This window comes from Chiroxiphia lanceolata, chromosome 4 (assembly GCF_009829145.1).
Source record: "Chiroxiphia lanceolata isolate bChiLan1 chromosome 4, bChiLan1.pri, whole genome shotgun sequence".
NCBI lineage: Eukaryota > Metazoa > Chordata > Aves > Passeriformes > Pipridae > Chiroxiphia > Chiroxiphia lanceolata.
This window is the reverse complement of record NC_045640.1, coordinates 71,817,704-71,839,086: the sequence shown is the minus strand read 5'-3', so window position 1 is coordinate 71,839,086 and position 21,383 is coordinate 71,817,704. Positions and strand designations below refer to the sequence as shown.

The 21,383-nt window shown below is 41.5% G+C and overlaps 1 protein-coding gene and 1 long non-coding RNA gene across 3 annotated transcripts in view; one reads left to right on the top strand and one right to left on the bottom strand.

Moving 5' to 3' along the window:
• LOC116786353 overlaps nt 1–889 on the bottom strand; it is a 34,793-nt gene extending 33,904 nt beyond the window's left edge. The window contains exon 1 of the long non-coding RNA XR_004356888.1: nt 776–889. This is a non-coding gene — a long non-coding RNA (uncharacterized LOC116786353). The remainder of the gene's footprint in view (nt 1–775) is intronic.
• SYNPO2 (synaptopodin 2) overlaps nt 1–21,383 on the top strand; it is a 77,111-nt gene that overhangs the window by 42,738 nt on the left and 12,990 nt on the right. For both annotated transcript variants that reach the window (XM_032686863.1, XM_032686864.1), the window contains exons 2-4: nt 7,895–8,046; nt 11,771–12,564; nt 15,659–17,847. In XM_032686863.1, the coding sequence (XP_032542754.1) occupies nt 7,895–8,046; nt 11,771–12,564; nt 15,659–17,847 (3,135 nt within the window). The remainder of the gene's footprint in view (nt 1–7,894; nt 8,047–11,770; nt 12,565–15,658; nt 17,848–21,383) is intronic.

The following is a 21,383-nucleotide window of genomic DNA, read 5'->3' as shown; positions in this document are numbered from 1 at the left end:
TAGAAAGCCACCTCCAGGAGGCACAGATGCAAATAGCTTGAACCACATCATGCAGCAGCCTCGTGCTCAAATGTAGGCATGCTAATGAAAAGAGACTAGAATTTGGTATACCAGCACTAAAGGGGCTCTTTGTAAGGGTAAAATGCACACTGCCATCATGGAACCTGTATACAGAATACATACAGACAGGTAATTCATCCCACTCCAACTCCAGTCAGTGACACTGTTATCTCAGCAGTGTTTCACCCATCATGCTTAAAATTTATTCCTTAAACTTGAGCCCTGTCCTGCCAAAAATGCCATCAGCTTAGACCAGAACCCGGTATTTCCAATGAATATATGTGGATGCAAAGCCCAGACAGGAGTTCTAAGCAAGAACATTTCATAGAATCATAGAATCAGCTGGGTTGGAAGGGACCTCTGAGACCATCAAGTCCAACCCTTGATCCACTGCTGCTGTGGTTACTAGTCATATGGTTTTGGAAACCTCTCAAGGAATTCCTAAACTATGCTACCATTACTCAGTTAAATCTGCAAGTGGCTCAAATTCCCTTTCAGGAGATCTGACAACTGTCTGCTCATCTCTTTCTGTTTATTGACAACTACTTTCTCTTCATACACTTTCTCTTTATATACATATGAAAAAAGAGAAAATTAAGAACACAAAGGTCTTTCAGTTTTCCACATATATGGCCACAAAGCCTGAGAAGCAATTGCAGCTTCCCTTGTGTTGTTACCCTGACATATGGACCAGGAAAACTAAATACTTTCTGACCTTTGATTTTCCCAGCTGTCTGTCTGAAGCTTGTCCTGGTCTCCAATATCCATGTGTCACCAACCTGCTGTGAAGACTTTTGCTTTCTTGCTGAAGACAGCATTGTTATTCTGGAGTTGGAACAGGAGATGCATGTTAACCATGTAATAGAAGGATATCTGCTGTATAGACAGATTTAATGCAAAATAAACTGTTGTAAACCTTCAAGAAGCCTACATTTATCAACCAGTAAAACAACTGGTTAAGTTTTATTATGGTTTTGAGAGGATGTTTTGCCTTTTAGCTTCAGATTCCCTCATTATTTTAAGCAGACAGCCTGGAAGTTGTTGTCATTACTTAGCTTCCAAACCATGATGCAGGTCAAAACATCTTAAATACAGTTATTCCAGCAAAGGCCTTGATTCCTTGTACAAAATGGGATCTGCAGGCTGATAAGAGGCCTTATCTTTGTTTCCAGAGGTGTTGATTTAAAGCTGAAAACTCACTGTTTGTTTGCAGATAGAGTTGACAAACCATAGACATTTAAAACTAGAAATACAGTTTTAAATAGTGGCAGGTTTAGAGATGGCAGGCAAAGATTGGATTCATATGAGTCCACAAAAAGGCTTGTGCCACTGACTGCATTTTTTAAGAGATGGCTACATGGCCAGAGAACGGAGAATTCATATCTGAATTTCTGGATGATTTTATAATATCTATATGAAGTCCATGCAAAGGAAAGAAAGAGGTCACTTTTTTCTTAAGACTCGGTATTTATCCAGCCCTCACTGTAATTTGTGATGGCAAAGCTTGGGGATGAGGAAGACAGTGATAAGATGGGAATAAATGTGGATGTCCTCTTGCAAACCTGAGTTAAAAACCCCTACAAATCCCACGCACAAAACAAAGGGATGTGAATTTGTCACTTTATCAATCACCTCTTTAGATTTAGTAAGAGCAGTGTTTATCAGGCTGAAGTCTCTGAGCTACTTAACGGACCTACAGAGATCCCTAAAGAACCCCATCACATTATGAGCTCAGCTTAAATTACTGTACAGACCTTTATAGCTAAAACCCAAAAGGTTTAACTAACTGAAGGTTACTTTTTTTGTCTAAAGGTCTCCTGCACCACGCATAAACCTTGTAAAACAAGGCCCAAGAGCCCCATTTATCAACTACGGCTAAATTCAGTTCATTTGTAACTTCATTTTTAATTCTGTAATTTCATAGAAGTAAAACTACTATGCACTAACAATTGTACTGCTTAGTGCTTCTGCTTCCTGCTCATAACAAAGCACTGCACGTTACTCTACATTGTTCATTTTATCAGAGTGACAGATAACTTTTAATATATTTAAATACACTTACCAGCCACTTACTTTGCTATAGGGTTTATAACAGAAGAGATGAAGTGCCTTTTTTTTTTTTAAGCTTTTAGGTTTTGAGGTTTTCAAAATCCATTTAACTTGGATTTTTACCTTAATTATACTTTACTGTTAAAGTTATCTGACTGCATTCTAAAAAATAGATTTAGAAACATCAGAACTGTATCCAGGGTGTCAAATGTTAGAATTGTAAGTTGTTTCTTTCAGGGAAAATATTACTTGTGAAAAGAGTGCACTTGTTGCTTTCATACTGGTGTGAACAAGAAAGGCAGAGGCAGTGTCTCCTCGCTCCCACTTTCCTGCATAATGATACCTGTTATCTCTGCCTCTTTCCCATTTTATATCTCTGACAATACAACAGAAGAGTTATAAATAAGAAACCAGACACCCTGTTCTGTGCTCACACCTGTATTTTTTCCAACAGTAAAAGAATCAATATTTCTGGAAAACTTAACACACCCTTCCCTGTTACAACAGTAATTTCATTGACAATATACTTTTCCACCCAGAAACAGTTCTCAAAACAAATAGGCCAAACTGGCACTTGTGGAACACTGTACTGGTACCAAGTGAGAAATTTTAACTGTGCTTACCACTGAATTGTGTATTTCTACCTCAAACAAGTATAAGGACCACCTGTGGAAAGAAAAGGTAAAAAAAGCCTTTAGAAACCTTCTCATATTAAAAAAACATTAGGGGTGACTCAGTTGTCTGTCACACAATCCCTGAAGAGAGTTACTAAAATCTTAATGTTACGTGCACAAAGTCATGTAAAGTGGCAAGTAGATAGCAAATGCTTAGAGAGTACAAAAATAATACAAAATTTCCATAAAATGGGAAGGTTTAGACTGATGAATTTTTTCCCTAAACCCAAAACAGGTCACCACTATTGTGTGGAAAAATTTAAAAGACCTCAACACAATACACATTTATACAGTGCTGCTCTATTAGTTAATGATGAGACTGGAGTGACTATACAGAAAAGGGGTTCTGATTAAGGTCAATAATGATTTTATTTAAAAAGGGCTATTTAACATAAATTTCTTAATATAAATTTCTTAACTGAGCAGTTTGCTACTGTAGTAAAAATGACTGCTTTAAGAGCTGGCTAGTTGTTGGGTCTGAGAAGGTGACATCAAATTGGAAATCACTATTCAACAGGGGAGTAACAGCTGTCAGGGGACATACCCTTGTAAGCACTTTGTTATTGAAGTTTAGTCAACAGTTTAAAAGAAAACACAAAGTCACTGCTAGTAAAGCTTGCAGTTGACCCATCTGAAGTAGTAAACAATAATGAAGATGGACAACTGATCTACTCAAGTCCCTTTCGCCTGGTAAGCCCTGCTATTTTGGGCAACATGTTTCATCACAACAAAGCACAAGGCCACCCAAAACTAACACTGAGGACATCCACATAAACATAAATAAGGTTCACTGAAACCAGCTTCAAGCCCTGAGGGCCAACAGCAGTGCAGATGAGGCTACAGGAATCAGACAGGATATTCAACCGAATAGGCTCTTCCAGAAACTACTCTGTCTGTATGAGCAAGTGGCCTGAAATGGCAGGGAAGTGTACTTCCACTGCATCCAGTGGCAATATTTTCTGTTCTGTTGTTTAAAAGCTACCAGCAAACTGAAAAAGGATCGGTAAATAGTTTCGAGAATAACCCATGGTTTGGAAAGCTTGCTCTGAACTGAGAATCAAGCTGTGCAAATATATGTATATTTTAAGGCCACAGTAGTCTTACTTAAATAGATAAAGGTTTTAAAATGATTGCATTTATGCTCAGATTGCTCATTTTCTGAGATTGGTTGCTCAGTCAGGCTACATGTGAAGCACAGCACTTAGACACACATCCCAGACACAGGTATATACCCCTAGGTCCAGAATAAACTCCAGAATAAAATTAAGATATACATCATCCTTCCTAAAAGTCACTGGGAAAAACAAGATGATGAAATATACTAATAATTCTTCATTGAGCAATTAGAGAACTAGGACTGCAGAGTGTCCTCAAGTCCATCTCCCTGGCTTTAAACTTCAACTCATTGACCTTGTTACCAGGTTCAACATATCTCAGCTCTCTGCTCTGCTTATTATAGGGCTCAGACACACACCCAAGATCATCAGCCGGTAAGCTGAGCCCCAGTTGCTGTCTGTGCATCCACTTGCAGCCACAACAAGTGACAGGTGCATCTACTCCAGCTTTTCAGCTTCATCAGAACTACATATTTTGAAGCAAATTTCCCTGCTATCCTGATTGACCATATGTCATTTCTTAGGATGGAAGTTTTCGGTTTGTACAAAGTAAACTGCTTTCAGATTAAAACGAAGGAGGAGATCTAATATTCCTTTCACTGGTTAAGACACTGATTGGAATGGCCATGTGCTGCAGGCACCCCTGGCTGCTCCAGCCCCAGCAGCATTCCACAGCTACCACCAACCCACAGTCGTGACTATCCCACACTTTCCCCCCCACATACCTGTGCCTCTGGGACGTGATCTCTCACCAGGGCATCACAGCACCCACTCCTTGCTCACTCACAGTTTCAGCCCAAGTCCTTACAGACCCTCCTGAAGAGCCCCTGGACAGCCCCCAGTCCCTGCTGCTTGTGAACTGGTGCCAGGAGGTCCTGGATTCTCTGTAGTGCTCTGATGACAGCAAACATCCTGGCTGAGTTCCTCACAAAAGGAACTTTCTCCTAAGATTAACATTTCTGTGGATTTGAGGAATTGCTTAGCACTTGACATTTTAATCAGCAAAGGGCACTCCTGACAGCGGGAAATTCCAGATGCAGCGGTTATCTGGGAATAAAAAGAAACTACATACTTCAGGTAAATCACATAATGACAAGTCCTGACTGAGGGGGAGCAGGAAAGCAACACAGGCAGCACCAGGGGACAGTGGGGTGAAGCTCTTTGATGTGCCCCAGGAGCAGCTGTGCCTTGACAGGTTCAGTGCTAACGGTACAGGCTCAGTTTTGCTGTGTTACACTGGAATTGCAGGCATTGAAAAACTAAGAAAATCTTTATAAACATATTTTTCTAGTAGTGAGATCCAATTCACAAATTTTACAGCGTAAAACCACTTTTTCTTTGTAAAGAAAACTCCAACTCAAAGCAGATAGGAGAAACGAGTGCCTGAGAAAGCCAGCACTGCACTATAAGGCAAGAGCAATCACTCATTTTGGAAAAATCTTTTCTGCTTTACAATCAAATGTGCCTTGTTTTAAGCTCCTAAGAACTGGATGAAAGTTTCTTACTGTCCCCTTTATGACCAAGTTGTCTTTCTGCTAACAAAGGCAGCTTTTGTTTCCCAGTGGGGTCCTCAAAGGCTTTCTGCCTTTCTTCCTCTGAGAGAAAACTGCCCACTGAACACAAATTTTACCAGGAAGATCCTGGAGCTGTTCTTGGGATTTTTATTTTGTTTTTTAATTTTTGCCATAAATCTGAAAAGTTTTGGTTTACATGTGTAAATTATTTGCTCATTTGTGTGGGTTTCCAGTAAAGACAAACAAACAAAGCCAGAAACAATGACAACTTGCCTGGCAAGGCAGTCTATTTATTGTTGAGTAAACTGGCAGTATGCTGAGGCTAAAACAACACAAATGATGATGGGATATTCTACCCTAGCAGCACCCTGCTATAATTTATCACACAATCTGCCCCTGCCCATTTTCTGGGCACTGCTATCTCCTCCCTTTTATTCCCCCAACAGAAACAGCAAAAAAAAAAAAAAAAAAGGATAATACAAAATGGACTGAGAGGTCCTTTCAACAACTTTAAAAGGAAATTCAATGCCCTTGTCTATTTTTTTTTGAATGCTACCAAGGAGTCTGTTTAAAAAATCATGTAACTGAACTGCCTAGAAATTCATGTAGAGCTACTAACATTGTCATTTGTACTTTTGCTTTTTGACATGCATCACTGAAGTTATGGAATAGGTAGCAGCTTCTCTCTTGAAACAGCTGTAATGGTAATCTATGACAGAACTGACCCCAAATTCTCAAACACTTAATAAAGAAACAGAAACAAGTTTTCTTCTCACAGTCAAGGTATCACATTATGCTATTTCACGTTGCCATAATGGCTGTTTACATGTCACTCAAAATTCCTCATGGCATCTACATTAAATATTTACATTCAGGCCTAGGATGTCTTGTAAAATTTTCATAGCATACCCTCCTATTTAAAAAAAAAACCCAGCACACCCTCCTATTCAAAAAAACCTGCACTTCAACCCAAATTCTAGCTCATACATGAAGCAAAACATTCTAAACACTGTTCAAACTGTCATTTCTTCCCAAAGCACAAGGAAGTTTATGCTCTTGTCTAAGGGGAGCTAAACAGAGCAGCATACCACTCCATATTTGTAAATGTTAACTCTGCAAGGTAGGGACTGGCTTCTGTATGCACCAGGCTTCTGGTCCTTCCCTGCTCCAAGAGCCATAATATGACATATGGGTATGTGTAAATTGAAGTAGCAAAGATATATGTGGTGGCCCTGCCACAGAAAAATGTGCACTCTCACTCTTCATGTCACATATCATCCTGGCTCCAAGAATCTTTTCAATGTTGCTTCCAGAAATGGGTCTTAGGTACCAGCCCGGTGGCTTAATAATGGATTTGGGATAATTCCATGAGTCTGTGGGGCAGCTGCACCCTCAAATTTGGTGTATATCAGAAGTAGCTTTCCTAGAGTCAGTGGGGACTGTCTCTGCTGCTGTGAGCATAGTATGAAGAGTATAGAACTATGCTACTTCTTTAAAAATGTTCAAGAAAATGCTGTGAGAATTAGTAAGGATAACACATGTAATCACCAACTGAACATCATATAAGGCCAAAGTACTCATACCAACAGGTAGAAGACTGAGATCAAAGAACCCAAGGACAGCCCTTTTTTGTGTATGTGCCACTCTAAAATAGACTCCTGCAAGCATCCTGGTTAATATAACACACTCTTTGCCAAATATGTACTTTAAAAATAGCAGTCAACTGTACGGCATACCTTGAGTGGTGTTAAAGCTGTCTAGGTTTTGTTATACAAAGACTATGGTAAGTTATAACATGCTGCCAGTGGAAAAAGGAGTGAAACAGCAAAAACTGAGCTGCATAAGATTCTTGAATGAGAACTTAGCAGGGAAGGTTAAACCATAACAGGCATGACATAACTATAATAAATTAGGGTACTCATTGAGATGACTAAACATGGATTTAGGATCTCCAGGGATACAGATGTTTATAGTTTGGCAACTAAATCTACACTTGGGCATCCAAGGAAAAAAAATGCCCAGTATACCAGGAGTCTCTATACCTACAGCCCTAACAGAATGTAGATCTTGACAGTCTGCCCAAAGAGGCCTGAATTTATACACTCTTCTCAAATCTTGGTGTAGATTTCAGCTCTAGTAGTCTTTTATTTTCAGAGAAACTAATGAGGTTTTTGGCATTTCTTCTAAACAGCAATCAATTGATTATTATCCCAAATTTCTATGTCTCTCAGTTTTAAAATAATAAATCCAGCCTGTCTGACATCAAGCTCACAAGTTCAGTAAAGCAGAAGATTTGCATTTGTTAATACTGGCCAGAACAGTATTAACCTCAACTGTGACAAGTTACTAGGAATTTGTTTATGATCAATACTACTGATTCTTTTTCTTTGGTACAGATAAAAGCAAGCTGAGGACCTGGTTGCTGCTGTTTTCAAATGAACGCTAACCGTGCAATTTGGAATTTGTTTTTGACTCGTTGTAGGTTCGCAGCAAAAGCAAAGCAGCCAAGGCTGGGCTGTGTGAGGGGGATGAGGTGGTGTCCATCAATGGCAAGCCCTGTGGAGACCTGACCTATGCTGAAGTCATCGTTCTCATGGAAAGCCTGACTGACGTCCTGCAGATGCTTATCAAGAGGTACAGGAATGCTCAGAATGCTTCGGTGCAACTCAGGGAGTCACCTGGAAAATGCTGCCTTTGAACACACTCATTTTACAGACTTATACTGGGAGCTTCTGATAGTCCTGTTGCTAATGTCTATGACTCTGCTTGTCTGTATGGAAAAGGTGGGAAGACAGAGTATTTGAGCTGGAGGAATTAATGTATATAATTTCAACAGCAGTGTTTGGGCACAGAATTAAGATTGCAGTCTCCAAATATAAGTATTCTTAATATTTGCAAACTGCAGAGCCTTGAGTTCAAATATTCTCTCTCCCCCTTTGAAGCAGTGAAGTGTTGTTATTCCCCACAGATAGGGAAGTGAGGCTTACAAAAAGCAAAGGCTGTATAGATGGGGAAAGTGTGTTACACAGATATGCCTTGATGATGACATGGCAAATGGTCTTCTTGGGTGGCAGAATGCGCTAGGAGTCAGAAGGGGGAGAGGGTCTGGAAGTCAGGAATTCTATTTCTGTAGCTGTTATCACCTCCCTAGATGAGGTGGAGCAAGTCACTTACAGCTCTCCGGGTCTCAGCTTCTGCATTTATAAAACAGTGAGAGTGAATTTCAATTTTCTTTGCAAATGCTTTGGGTTTCTTGGAGAATCTTCATGTACATTTGCAAATCTGCTCACTGCACATCAGTCTACTCCAATGTCTGCCCACCTCCTGCAAGCACACTCTCCCCAGACTTTGTGAATTCAGACAAGACGAACCCTGAATTGCCTTCACTGGGGGTAAGAAGAGGAAGAAAATACTTGAAACTTCCACACACGCTCCTTGTAAGGACTTAAGGGTACCATGTGAGTGCTCCTCATATGATACCTGCATTCTTATGTTTTTAATTCATAATGTGACCACTGGAATTGCACTTGTAAAAATGGTATTTGTGGCTGACCACTTGTCTTTGCAGCCACAGAAATAGCTCCACATGCTTTGACTCCTGCCTGTTGCTGTTCTATAACTGATATTTCAGTTGTCTGAAGGCCACAGGACACTCTGGCTGAGAGGGACTCTCCCCTGCCCCTGTTTGAATGTATGGTGAACAGCAAGGCACGTCCTGAAAATCAGAACCAAACCACTGCTTAGACCACCTAACTCAGTGTTTCATGGAACGAAACCATGTCTGGTAGAAATATTAAGGAAATTGCAGTTGCTCAACTCTCTGAAAGGGACAAAATGTTCTAAAGGAATTCACTGTGAGAATCTTTGAATTTCTTCTCCCCAGCTCATCTCTCCCAAATCCCAGCCTGTACTGTCAGTATCTTCCCAAGTATGGGAGAATAGACCGAAACAGTTCTCTTCCCCTCCCACCTTGTTTGTGGTACTATTCCTCTCAGCACTACCACCAGAAGGACTTTTCAGGAATTGTCTTAGCATCCTCTGAGAGCAATGAGAAGCAAATCCTTCCTTTCCTGAGTGGCCACTTGTTAGCAGCCACCTCAAGAAAACTCTTGAAATCACGAGGAAAGAATAATTACAGTGGTATTCCAATGGTGATCTTTACATCTAAGTATCTTTTGTTGGCAGAGAAGAATATTTTCCATTGGGAATATTCTGGTTGTTCCTGAACCATTTGCATGAAGGATGAGGTTTTCACAGGCGTTAATTGTTGGTCCAATTTTGCTCTTATTAATCTTACGGGGAGGCAAATTAGGCTTCCAAAGTAGCTTAAAAAAATGCTACTTGGCCTTTGACGTCTACAAAAAGTTTTCCCAATTCCCTGTAAAGCACAGTCAGTTAGTGAGCAGCAGAGCCCAGAAAATGTCCTGTTTGCAGGATCAGAGGAAAGCGACACCCTGCAGGGCGGGCACTCTCCAGATGCCATGTGGGGGAGCATCTCCTGACCTTCCCGACAAATGCTGAACAGATGTATCCGGAAAAACACGGGGAGTGGGGACTGAAACATCAGCCTGCCCTTTTCACATCAGTGTGAGCAACTCCTGGGCTACTGCTGAGTCTAGAAAGAACATTTCCAGGGGGAAGGAGGGAGTGTGCTCAGTGCATACCGACATGAAATGCACCATGTAGGGAGTAAAACATGAGCCTGAGACAAACCCTGCCGTGCCGACTCCATGGGTTCTGCTTCCTTCCTGGAATTACACCAGGGCTGTTGTTCCTGCAGCGAGCTGGAAAGGCCTGAAACAAAAGTAATAATTTGACAAAACAGAATCTTAAATGACAAAAAAGAGGTCAGACCCAGTATTCTGCCTTTCGACAGAGGATAACAGTTATGTCTATATAGAGTAGAAGTATATCCATACGTAGCAAGGGCCTTTTAAGGTGGAAATCTTTCCCTCTCACACATACACACAATCACTCAGCTACCAATAAAGGCTAACATTTAGCTGGCCCAGCCCCCAGTCCATATCTTACATGGAAATGTTTACAGATTTCTGTAATTTATCTGTGCTTGAGAGCAGTACAATTGATCATCCAAACAGCATAATCTGATGGGATCCAGCAGCACTCACAAGGAGCTCCCTAAATTAAAATGTCTGACCTTTATGTAGCTCCACATGTGGTGAAATGGATGTTACACATTTTGTGCTGTTTGAGGCAGACCCAGACTGCCACAAACAGTGTGCTGCATGGCTAGAAAAGCAAGTGATATTGGAGCTTCTTCAGTGCACTGACAGATTTATGTCTTTTGCTGCTTCTTCCAGCCTTTCTTTTTAGGGAGTTTCAGAGTTTCAGAATACCCAGGACTGCTTTTGATTTAGAAAATCTCCATGATATCTAATATTAATACTTTACTGAGGGAACTTACTGCTTCTCTCATTTGAAAAAGTGTTTTGCTACCTTCTAGTCAATAGAAAGTCTTAATAGCATCCTGTAGTCTTGCTGTACAGAGAAGGTTTCTTCCCAAATTAATAGTAGTCAGTATGGTCCAGAGTACTGAAAGGAGGAGTTAAAGAGTAACACCAGTAAAACAGCCTAACTGGGCCAGGGCAATTAAGAGTTTAGGGAAAGAAGCTACACTGAGATATATATTAGGCTTCAGGAAGTGCAAATAACATTTTCCAGTTAGAAATACATATTTTTAAATAAGTAGGAAATATTGCATAAGTTCACCACCCTTTTATGCTGGATCACTGGAATAGGCCCAGAGTATTTTAATTGATCCATGATATATAAGGACGATGATCCTCACAGGAATTCTTTGAATGTGTCTTTTAAGTATTCATTCCCCTCCCTCTGATCCTCATCCGGTTCTTATGTATCCCTTAGAGAGTGAACTGTGTGGTACAGGAACTCCACGTGAGGATGGTGCCTAACACAGTTGCAGCAGTGGCCACAGAGCCAAAAATTAACCCCTGTTCTGGCATCATGCACAGTTAATTTTCTGATGAACATGTGAAATATTGTCCCAGAAGTCTCAGCAGCATTTGCCTGGAAACCCTATAACAGAAATGTGTCTGTGAAAGTACACTGATGTTAGGAATGATACAGTTCTACCACTGGTGTGTAATTTCCCTCTTACTGAACTGTTATGTTGGAGAATCTTGAACAATACAAAGATGCTTCAATTTAAGACCTCTACATTCTGAGAAAATTCTTCTATTTATATGGACCTGCTAGCAGGTACCACAGTTAATATAAGGGGTGAAATTCTCTAGAGAAACTGCTTTTGTAACTGTACTTACAATGGCTGTGCTTACAGCAGCTTAATTTCTGGAATTACTTGTTTATGTATGTGCAGATCCTCCAGTGGAATAAATGAAACCCTGAGTGCTGAAAGAGCAAATGGAAAGCCTGAGAACATAAAAAATGAGGACTATAGGGAGAACACCACGCTGCAAATTAACACAGCAAAAGAGATACCCCGTGGAGATTTATGCATCACAGAGATATACAGTGGGACTCACCAGGGAGCAGCAGAAAGCAACGTAAACTTTTCTGAGACAAAACAAGAGACCACACAAAGCCACAGAATTACTCCTAAAGTGATAGGCACCTCCAAAGTGCTTGTGGCAGACGAGGCTGCTCTCAGAGGGAAGGCAGAAGAAAGAAGGCCAGGTACTGTGGTTGAGCTGCAGTTGTCCCTCTCCAGTGACACCCACAAGGGCACCAGTGCTCCTGCTGTGACTCTCCTGGGGGCAGAGAAATGCCCCCCTTCAGCAAGAGGAGCCAGTGTACAACAGGATGGGACCAGCCCCCTCATCACAATTCCCCTGGGCGTGAAAGAGGGCAACGTCCAGTGGTCAAACAAAGTAGTCCAATTTTCCAGCAGCAAAGAGGTCAAGAGGATCCAAGGTGCAGTTCCATCTATCCCCAGGGTGGAGGTGATCTTAGACTGTTCAGACAGGGAGCAGGAAGCGCCCAGGTCTCTGTCTGAAAGGGGGTGTGTTGATTCTCAAGCAGAAGGAGGGCAGTCAGAAGCACCTCCTTCCCTCCTCTCCTTTGCAATCTCACCAGAAGGCACAGAGCAGGGAGAAGACAACAAGCCCTCGGAAAAGGAACACAGACCTCTCAAGCACAGGGCAAGGCACGCAAGTAAGTATGTCCCATCTAATCATCTAATCATTTGCACTGCCTGAGGGCATCTTTTGTAACTTTAGATATAATTTCAGGATTTAGAAGGCATTAGAAAGAAATGTTTAGAGATATTTTTTTTTCCTGCTGTTTTCTAACTTTCCCTCTTCTTTTTTCTTTCAAAGAATGTTTCTGTTCTTGCTTTAGATATTCTTTCAGGGTAATACAACGCTCCTGGTCATGAGCCAAGGGTATACCCACGCCTTAACTGTGCTGAATAACTGTGCTTACTAGACTTCCACTTTGAAAGTAACTCATGACTTTGTCCAACTAAAAATACTTACATCTCCAGAAAGGGCTGAACTCTGCTGGTCTTCTAATGCATATTCAGAGGCAATCTGTAGAATATTAACAAAAAGAGCAAGTTGCTTGCACATGTGAATCCTGGGGATTTCTCCTTTTATAGCAAAAGACATTTGCATTATCTAGAATCAAAGCCATGCCACTGCTCTGAAAAGTTAATAAAAAGGGCCAGCAGAAAAGCTTGATGTTGCTTGCAGAAGAGATTTTGACAGACACCAGCATGTGTATAACTGTTACATGATCCTTTTGGTTTTGTCAGCCTTCTCCAGACTGTAAAGTGAACATGCTATTTCTCCTGACTCCCATACCCAGAGGTCAGCTTCAAAATGCATCCAAGAAGTTTACATGGAAGTAAACTTGCCACTGGAGCCAGTATTAATCAGCCGAGTGTAGATGTGTATTATTTACTAATTAACCAAGTTATTTATTTATTTATTATTTTCTTCATCTGGGACCTCTCTGTTGGTGGCTCGCTCCTTCCCAACAATGTGAAGAATCCTGTCTGGGGATTTAGCAGCAGTATGTCAAAGGTGCTTGAACGTGTGCAGTGATATACTGTAGCAACAAGCTATTTCATATGCAGTGCTGGAACTCCTCCGCTAACCCACTGCTAATTCCTCTGGAAGCATATTTTTAGCATGACAACCATTTGTGTCCTATTGGCAAGTGGATTAAGCAGTGACTTATGCCTAAGTGTCTGTATGCAACCCACATATTTTGGGCATACTAAATGAAGTACAAAAGAAAAGTGCACATGCTTCACATTTTGGCTGCGAAGTCAGAACCAACTGTGGGACTGTGCCTGTCTTTCTTAATGAATTACGTGCAGTGCCAGTCTGAAAAGGCAAAAGTACAAAGCATGAACTAAATTTTACCTGATAAATTCTTCTTTCAAGCAGGACATAGATCCAATTCTTTTCCTGTGTCAACTACGATAATCTCAGTCTCTTCTCATCTAGTGGCAGGTCACTATCCTTAGGAACCACTGATTAAATCTATAAAAGCTTTTGCATTATTATTATTATTATTAAAATCCTACCTACATTTTAGAATGAACAACTTGCTGAGCAGAGGGAATACTCTGTGTGCAGCAAATACTATGCATGTTTTTTGCAAAAATAGAAGTTATAATGCGGCACTTCAGTCTGAACTAGAGAAGAACAGTTCTTACAGGTGCTTGATCTCTTTAGCAGGAATTTCCTCTGTAAATAATAATCAGATTATATTTACCTGAACAGGTAACACTAACACTACAGCCTGTACTTTTGGAAATAGTCTGCAGTAACTACTGTAAGCATTTGGATGGTCACAGGACTGAGCCAAGGATTTTGTGATTTGACTCTCCCACGATAAAATATTACAAATTGCTGGTTTGGGTGCCATGCTCTTTTTCATAGTTCTTGTGAGAACCATTGGTCCAGTCATGCTGTCATCTGGCATAATGGCAGAACTCCAATTGTCTTTAATAGGAGAAGTATCAGACTCCATCTACTGACACAGCTAAAAGGATCATGAATAGACAACACCTCATCACATGGCTTTCTTTAATAAGTTTGCTTTATTTATGCTTGAAAAATATACTAAATAATTTACTGTTCTATTTTCTTATATTAGAGGCACATTTTTTCCTTTTGAAATTAGGTGGAGGGGATCATCGATTTCAAAAGGAAGAGCTTTGAATTCCAGCTTTTTTTCTGAAGGGAGAAGCTACTGAGGCTGTCACTCATGAGATGTAGTGGTAGAGTATGAGGAAAGGAAAGAAACAGGGACACCACCTGACCAGCATTGCCCCATAAGGCACATGCTCCATGTTCCATAATAAGGAAGCAGTCAGGCTGACGTAGAGAGTACCCATCAGCTTTACAGCTGCATCTGTTCCCCTTCCACATGACTTGATGAAAACCAGTAATTTATGCTTTAAGAAATATGTGCCATTGATATATGCTAGTGAATCCTCTTGAGAAGTCAGTTGTGTATTCACTCTTGCCACATTTTCAAAATAAATATTCTGGAGCTCTTATATTCTACAGAATTTTGGATTATATTCCAGGCAAGTAATGCTTGTTAAAAGACTGAAACCTGCTTTCCTTGAGCCAAACTCCCACATCTTCCAAGGGGCAGAAAGTTGATGCTAATAATTTTCTGTGTATGTCTTTTTGGATGTATACTTGCTTTTAAATAGCTAATACATAGAAGCATCCTATAGCAACTATACACATTTTGTAATCTATAGGAGTAAAATAAACACCTAAATGGCAGAAGCTGCTACCACTGTCTGACAGAATATGCTCGGTTTCATTTGATCTCAGATTAAACAGTCTGGCTTGCTGGGAATGGCTGCTGGAAGCCCAGGAATTGTGGTCAAACACTCAGTAAATACCTGACCAGAAATTGGATGAGTGAGAAAACATCACCTGCCTGTTGCTGCTGAGATTACCTGTGAAAATAAAAATTAAGAATGCTAGAAATAAAGACATATGTAATATCCCGGTTGAACTAAGAGAGTCCTAAAGAAAGTGATGAAGCCTTTGAACTTGCATGGGTGTGACTCCAAGGAATGCTGGGGATGGAATTTACCACACAGCTGATACTGGGAGAAAAGCTGAAGTATAATGAGCTTTCCAGATAGAAGAAAATAAATGTTTTACTACAGGGAAAGGGGAGGGTGGATAACATTCAGTATAGATAAACGCAGCAATTGTAATTGTGTGGGAAGCTTGTAAATAAATGCGTCCTTTGATTCTCTCCACAGGGCTCCGACGAAGCGAGAGCCTGTCAGAGAAGCAGGTCAAGGAAGCCAAATCTAAATGTAAAAGTATTGCACTGCTGCTGACAGCAGCTCCCAACCCCAATTCCAAGGGGGTGTTGATGTTCAAGAAGCGCCGCCAAAGGGCGAGGAAATACACTTTAGTGAGCTACGGGACTGGGGAGTTAGAACGGGACGAAGACGAGGGTGAGGAGGGCGAAGGTGAAGAGGGGGACAAAGAAAACACCTTTGAAGTGAGTTTGCTTGCAACCAGCGAGTCAGAAATAGATGAAGATTTCTTCTCTGACATTGACAAGGACGATAAGATTGTGACCTTTGACTGGGACAGTGGTCTACTCGAGGTTGAGAAGAAGACAAAGAGTGGAGAGGAGATGCAGACGCTCGCAGACAGCACAGGGAAAGGGGCCCTCATGTTTGCCAAGAGACGGCAGAGGATGGATCAGATTACAGCAGAGCAAGAGGAGATGAAGGCCAGCTCAGTGCAGACAGAGGAACACAGGGAAATCACCATGACAGAGAACTTCCAGAAAGTAAGCTCTTCAGTCTATCAATCAAAGGAGGAGGAAACATCGAGGCAGCAGACCTGCATGAGCAAAAGCTACACAGATGTGAGCCAGAACCACAGCAAAATGGTGCAACAAAATGGCTTTGGCTTAGCACCAGGCACAAACCTCCCTTTTCAGTCCTCTGGAGCCCCCAGAGCACCATCTTTGAATATAACAGCTAAACCCTTCCCTTCTGGGGTTCAAAACCGAGCAGCTGCACCATTTTCACCCGTAAGAAATGTCACTAGTCCTCTTTCAGATGCAGCAGCACCACCTCCCTACTGCTCTGTCAGCCCACCAGCCGAGGCTTTCTACAGACCTGTGTCAGCTCCTGTGGCCAGCAAGGCTGCCCCAAGTATGTGGGCACCTGCGGAGCCCACGGAACACATAGCATCCAGGGATGAAAGGATTGCCGTGCCAGCTAAAAGAACTGGCATACTGCAAGAGGCAAAGAGGAGAAGCACTTCAAAACCCATGTTCAACTTCAAAGATGCACCCAAAGTAAGTCCCAATCCCGCCCTGTTGTCGCTTGTACACAATTCAGAGGGCAAAAAAGGTGCTGGAGCTGGTTTTGAGTCAGGACCTGAAGAAGACTACCTCAGTTTGGGAGCAGAAGCTTGCAATTTCATGCAGACTCAAGCATCTAAACAAAAGGCCCCTCCTCCTGTTGCTCCAAAACCTTCACTCAAGGTCTCTCCCTCTGCCGGTGCTCCAGTTTCACCGGTTTGGTCACCTTCAGCTGCGGCTGCTAACAAGGCTCCTTCTTTCCCAGCACCAGCCTCACCTCAGGCAGCATATCCTGTACCACCGAAATCTCCACAGTATCCTCATTCTCCTGCCCATCCCCCAAGTTCTCTCAATTTAGCTGGTCCTTTCAAAGGGCCCCAGGCAAGCCTGGCAAGTCCCAACTATGCCCCGAAGCCAACCCCAGTCACACCAAGTGCCAGGGAAACGAAGCCACCCTTCGAGATGCCACCGGCCATGAGCGGGAAAGGAGCACAGCTGTTTGCCAGGAGGCACTCCCGGATGGAGAAGTATGTGGTGGATTCAGAGACTGTGCAGGCAAACATGGCACGAGCCCCATCTCCAACTCCATCTTTGCCAGCTTCTTGGAAATACTCATCTAATGTCCGAGCGCCTCCACCCGTTGCTTACAATCCCATCCACTGCCCATCTTACCCTCCTGCTGCTTCCAAGGCTTCCTCCAAGTCTGCTGCTGCCGCCACCAAAAATACAAAAAGAAAACCTAAGAAAGGTCTCAATGCTTTGGATATTATGAAACATCAACCTTATCAACTCGATCCCTCTTTATTTACTTTCCAACCTCCTAAGGAAAGCCTTGCCATGAAGCAGACATCAAAGCTGCCCCCTTCCAAGCAAGCTCTACCTTTGCCTACCTTCCTCCCACCCGGTGCTGGCTCTCCCAGCAGGGCCCGGCCATCTTCAGTGTACTCCGTGCCAGCCTACGGTTCCCAACCTCCGTTCCAGTCAAATGCCTCTCTCCCAGTAAACGAATCATATTCACCTCCAGGCTACTCTGCATTTTCTAAGCCAGAAACCACCACCCCCTCTTTGTTTACTGCTCCGAGGCCAAAATTTTCAGCCAAGAAAGCTGGAGTCACTGCACAGGTGTGGAAGCCATCAGTTATTGCAGAGTAAACCTTAGAGCTCAAACTTAGTGTCCACGTTGCTTGCAGTCACTGGTTTGCAGTGGTCACCCGGCACACCAACGGTGCCAGTGGTGTTATTCCTTAGCTCACTGAACAATGTCAGATGTATCACCTCAAATCTGGGTCCAAAGTCATTGAACTTTTTTAAGGAATCAAAATAGATGCAAATTTTAGCACATTTATGCGTATTGCCAGGTGCTTTATAGACAAACATTCTGAAATGAAGAGATGCCATTGCCTGAAGTGAGCAGGACACTAGGTTTTTGCTTTAGGATTACAACAGAAACAACAGTAAGCAATATTCCTGATATGTCAAATTAATAGAGAAGAGCTTTCTTTCTGTCCCTCTCCCCAGCTGTGTTCTAATGACCTAGGGATTTGAGGACTTTGGTGGTTGGTGGTTTTTTTTAAAGAAGTGCCTTATTATCTAATAGTAATATGTATTATTAACATAGCATCAAATAGACACAGTATTAGACTCTGACTGATCTCTAGCAGAATACAACTGGATAGACCTTTAGCCTGCACAGAGAGCCACGGAATACACTCAGGATCTCTCCTGGCTCAAAGGTCCTTCCACAGGAATCTGATTGATCAGCCAGGGGCTTAGCTTTTAAGCTATGTGGATCAGCTGTGATCCAAAAATCATGAATTGCCTCTGTGATTTCACAGAGAACGTGCTTATCAGAGATGCTGGAGTGTTCTGAAGACTAAAAGAGGTGGAAAGACAGCTGGACAAATTGTTAGAGATTTCCCATTTTGGGGAAATTTGACATCCCACGTGCAGGCATATTTTTAGCCAGAGTTTGCCTCAAACCCAGCAAGTAAGAGAGGAGTCTGTAAATCCAAATTAGGGAGCAGTCAGAGGGCAGCTGGGTTCTGCAGCTGCAGTGTAATGCACCAGTTTCTTGTGAAAGCACAGCGATTTAGAATGAAGGGCTACCTATAGTCAAGAGCACTGATTCTTGCACCCAGAGTAGTAATTGACAGTAAATCATAATTATGACCATGTCTTCCTATTGGTCTCTTGTACACATTTTATTATTTTCACTTGGGGTTCTACAGTGCTTCTTCCCACTCTAAATCTTTTTACTCTGGTCTTATTCCTTCACCTTTTACTTGCTGTACTGGGGACTAAGGATTGAAATACTGCTACTGTAGGAAGTCCTTAAGAAGTTTATGGTCTTCAAAGCAAATACAGAGCCTTGCTGAAACCAAGGAGCTATGTTTGAGTAGTTTAGCATGTCTTTCAGTAAAAGCAGTCCTGTTACCATCAGTGGTACTAGGGCTGAGACAAGGTGCTCTCTCACACAACCAAGGGGATCAAAATCCATCCCAAGTGTGAAGCTAAAGATTAAAGCATCCCTCTATGAATAACGGTGGCAGAATCTGTTGCTATACTTGTTTAAACTATCATTCAGCTACTTAGAGACCTATTAGGGACCTTTTATATCGTTGAGGGGGGTGTACTACTATATCTTGATGAAGAAAACATTCCTAAATATGAACAAAATCTCCTTAGCTTGGTCCCATGATGGTAACTCAAACTGCAATCAAAGTTCAGAAGAAGGCACTTGGTTGTGATGCAGACAGCAGGTGGAAATCAAAGTCTAATCAAGCCAGTAAAAATCACTCCTTTGAATTCTGGACCTCCAAAATTACACTCTCCCCTTTCAATTCTGGATTGAGATGCTGACTGCATTAGAAGAAAATGACCAAGTGATCCATCTCTCTCTTAAAATTCAGGAGAATGACGGGAAATTTGGGGAGGGGGGGAAACAGTTTGGAAAACTCAGGAAATATTTATATTGCATTTACCTGGAAGTAGAAAGTAGCAATATTTTAATCCTTTGGAGATCTCCCTTCTGTCTGTTTTCCACTTTCAATATCTGTATTTTTCTTCTATCATTAAACTTGTCCCTTTCCTCTCTGCCTGTTTGTGGGTTTTTTTCTTTGGTTTGGCTGCTATTTTTTTGTTTCACTTACCTGTACAGGCTGATAGTATGTCTTGGGGGGAAATCTATTTTCTGTGCTAGCCTGTTAGTATGAAACCTCCTCCCCCATTCCCTTTTTCCCTTCCCTTTCCTTTTCCTCTCTCCTTCCTCCCTCCCTCCTTTTTCCCCCTCTTTAGAAGTTCAGTCTGAAGTTACATATGCTATTTTAGGAAGACATTTAAGATACCAGTATGTACTTGGAATAAAGATACTCTCCCAAAGGTAAGTAGTGCTCCTAGAGAGAGACACAGAAATCCAATCATCCTCCTATTGCCTTACATGCTTTTGTTTACAGTGTCTTCCTGTAAAGTACATCTTGTAATTTATGATCACACTCGTGGACTTGCTCACCCCATCACCACAAGAACATTTCCTTAATGAGGGGATTTAGAACAGTTTTCTGCTTCCAAGTATCCCATGTGAAACCTGGGAATGACCAAAATCTAACTTTTAGCAAACATAGGTCTGTATGGCAGGCTACTTTCCAAGTGAGAAATAATAAGCATTACTATTTTAATTATCACCAGAATAAACAAGAGGTAAAGCTGGGATTAATTCTCATGCAAAGGAAATCAGCTCTCCAGAAAAACAGAAGTTAACAGGAGCTAGGGAAGAGCTCTGGGGTGAAACAGAACATTTCAGTTTCCTGAGTTATCTGCCTTAAATCCAAGTGGCAGACAGAAATGCATAATTGTCATCTTTAAAACTGTTTTGCTGTTTCTTTCATTTTCAGCACAACCCAGAAGTTCCCTTAGGGAATCACCTAAAGATTATGGGTGTTTGCAGCACTAAGCAAAAAGTGCATTTCCGTGGCCTAACTTCTCTTTACTTTATCCAAAAGAAAAGGAAGTGTATCTGTGCTGAAAATTTGATTTTTTCATCACATTTGGATTTTTTGCTGCTATTGAAATACAAGTATTTCATATGGCCTATAGCAACACCAGAAGGATTTTTAAAGCTCCAGCAAGAGTTAAAAACAAAGCCCCAGTGACACTGGTGCTCTTAAGTCAGTTAAGATCTTCTGAAAATCCCATTCAAAGCCCAACTCTGAATTCAATTTAACATATACACATCATTCTACATGCATAGTGCTTGGATCTAACTTGGCTTCAGGATTCTTTTTACTAATCAGGTAAGTCTTCAATTCTTATTAATATTTCAGAAGACTAGTCTACTTAAAGCAACAAGTTTATCCAAGATGTAATTGTAATCTGTGGTGGAGCAGATGTTTAGAGGAAAGTCGAGCTGTTCACTGTCATGGGTCCAGATGAAAAGCTAAGGATGATGTCAAACATAGCTGGAATGTCAAGGAAATGAAGGGTTTGTGTTGAGGAGCCAACTGAAATTTCACTTGGAAAGGAGAGTGGGCTTTTGGAAATGGTTTTCTGAAAAATTTATTACAATTACCAAGATGCAACTGCCATGTTTACTATGTAAGTGTATTTAACAGTGAATTTTAAGCCATCCCTAACAACAATACTTCCAGTATGTTCACATTAAA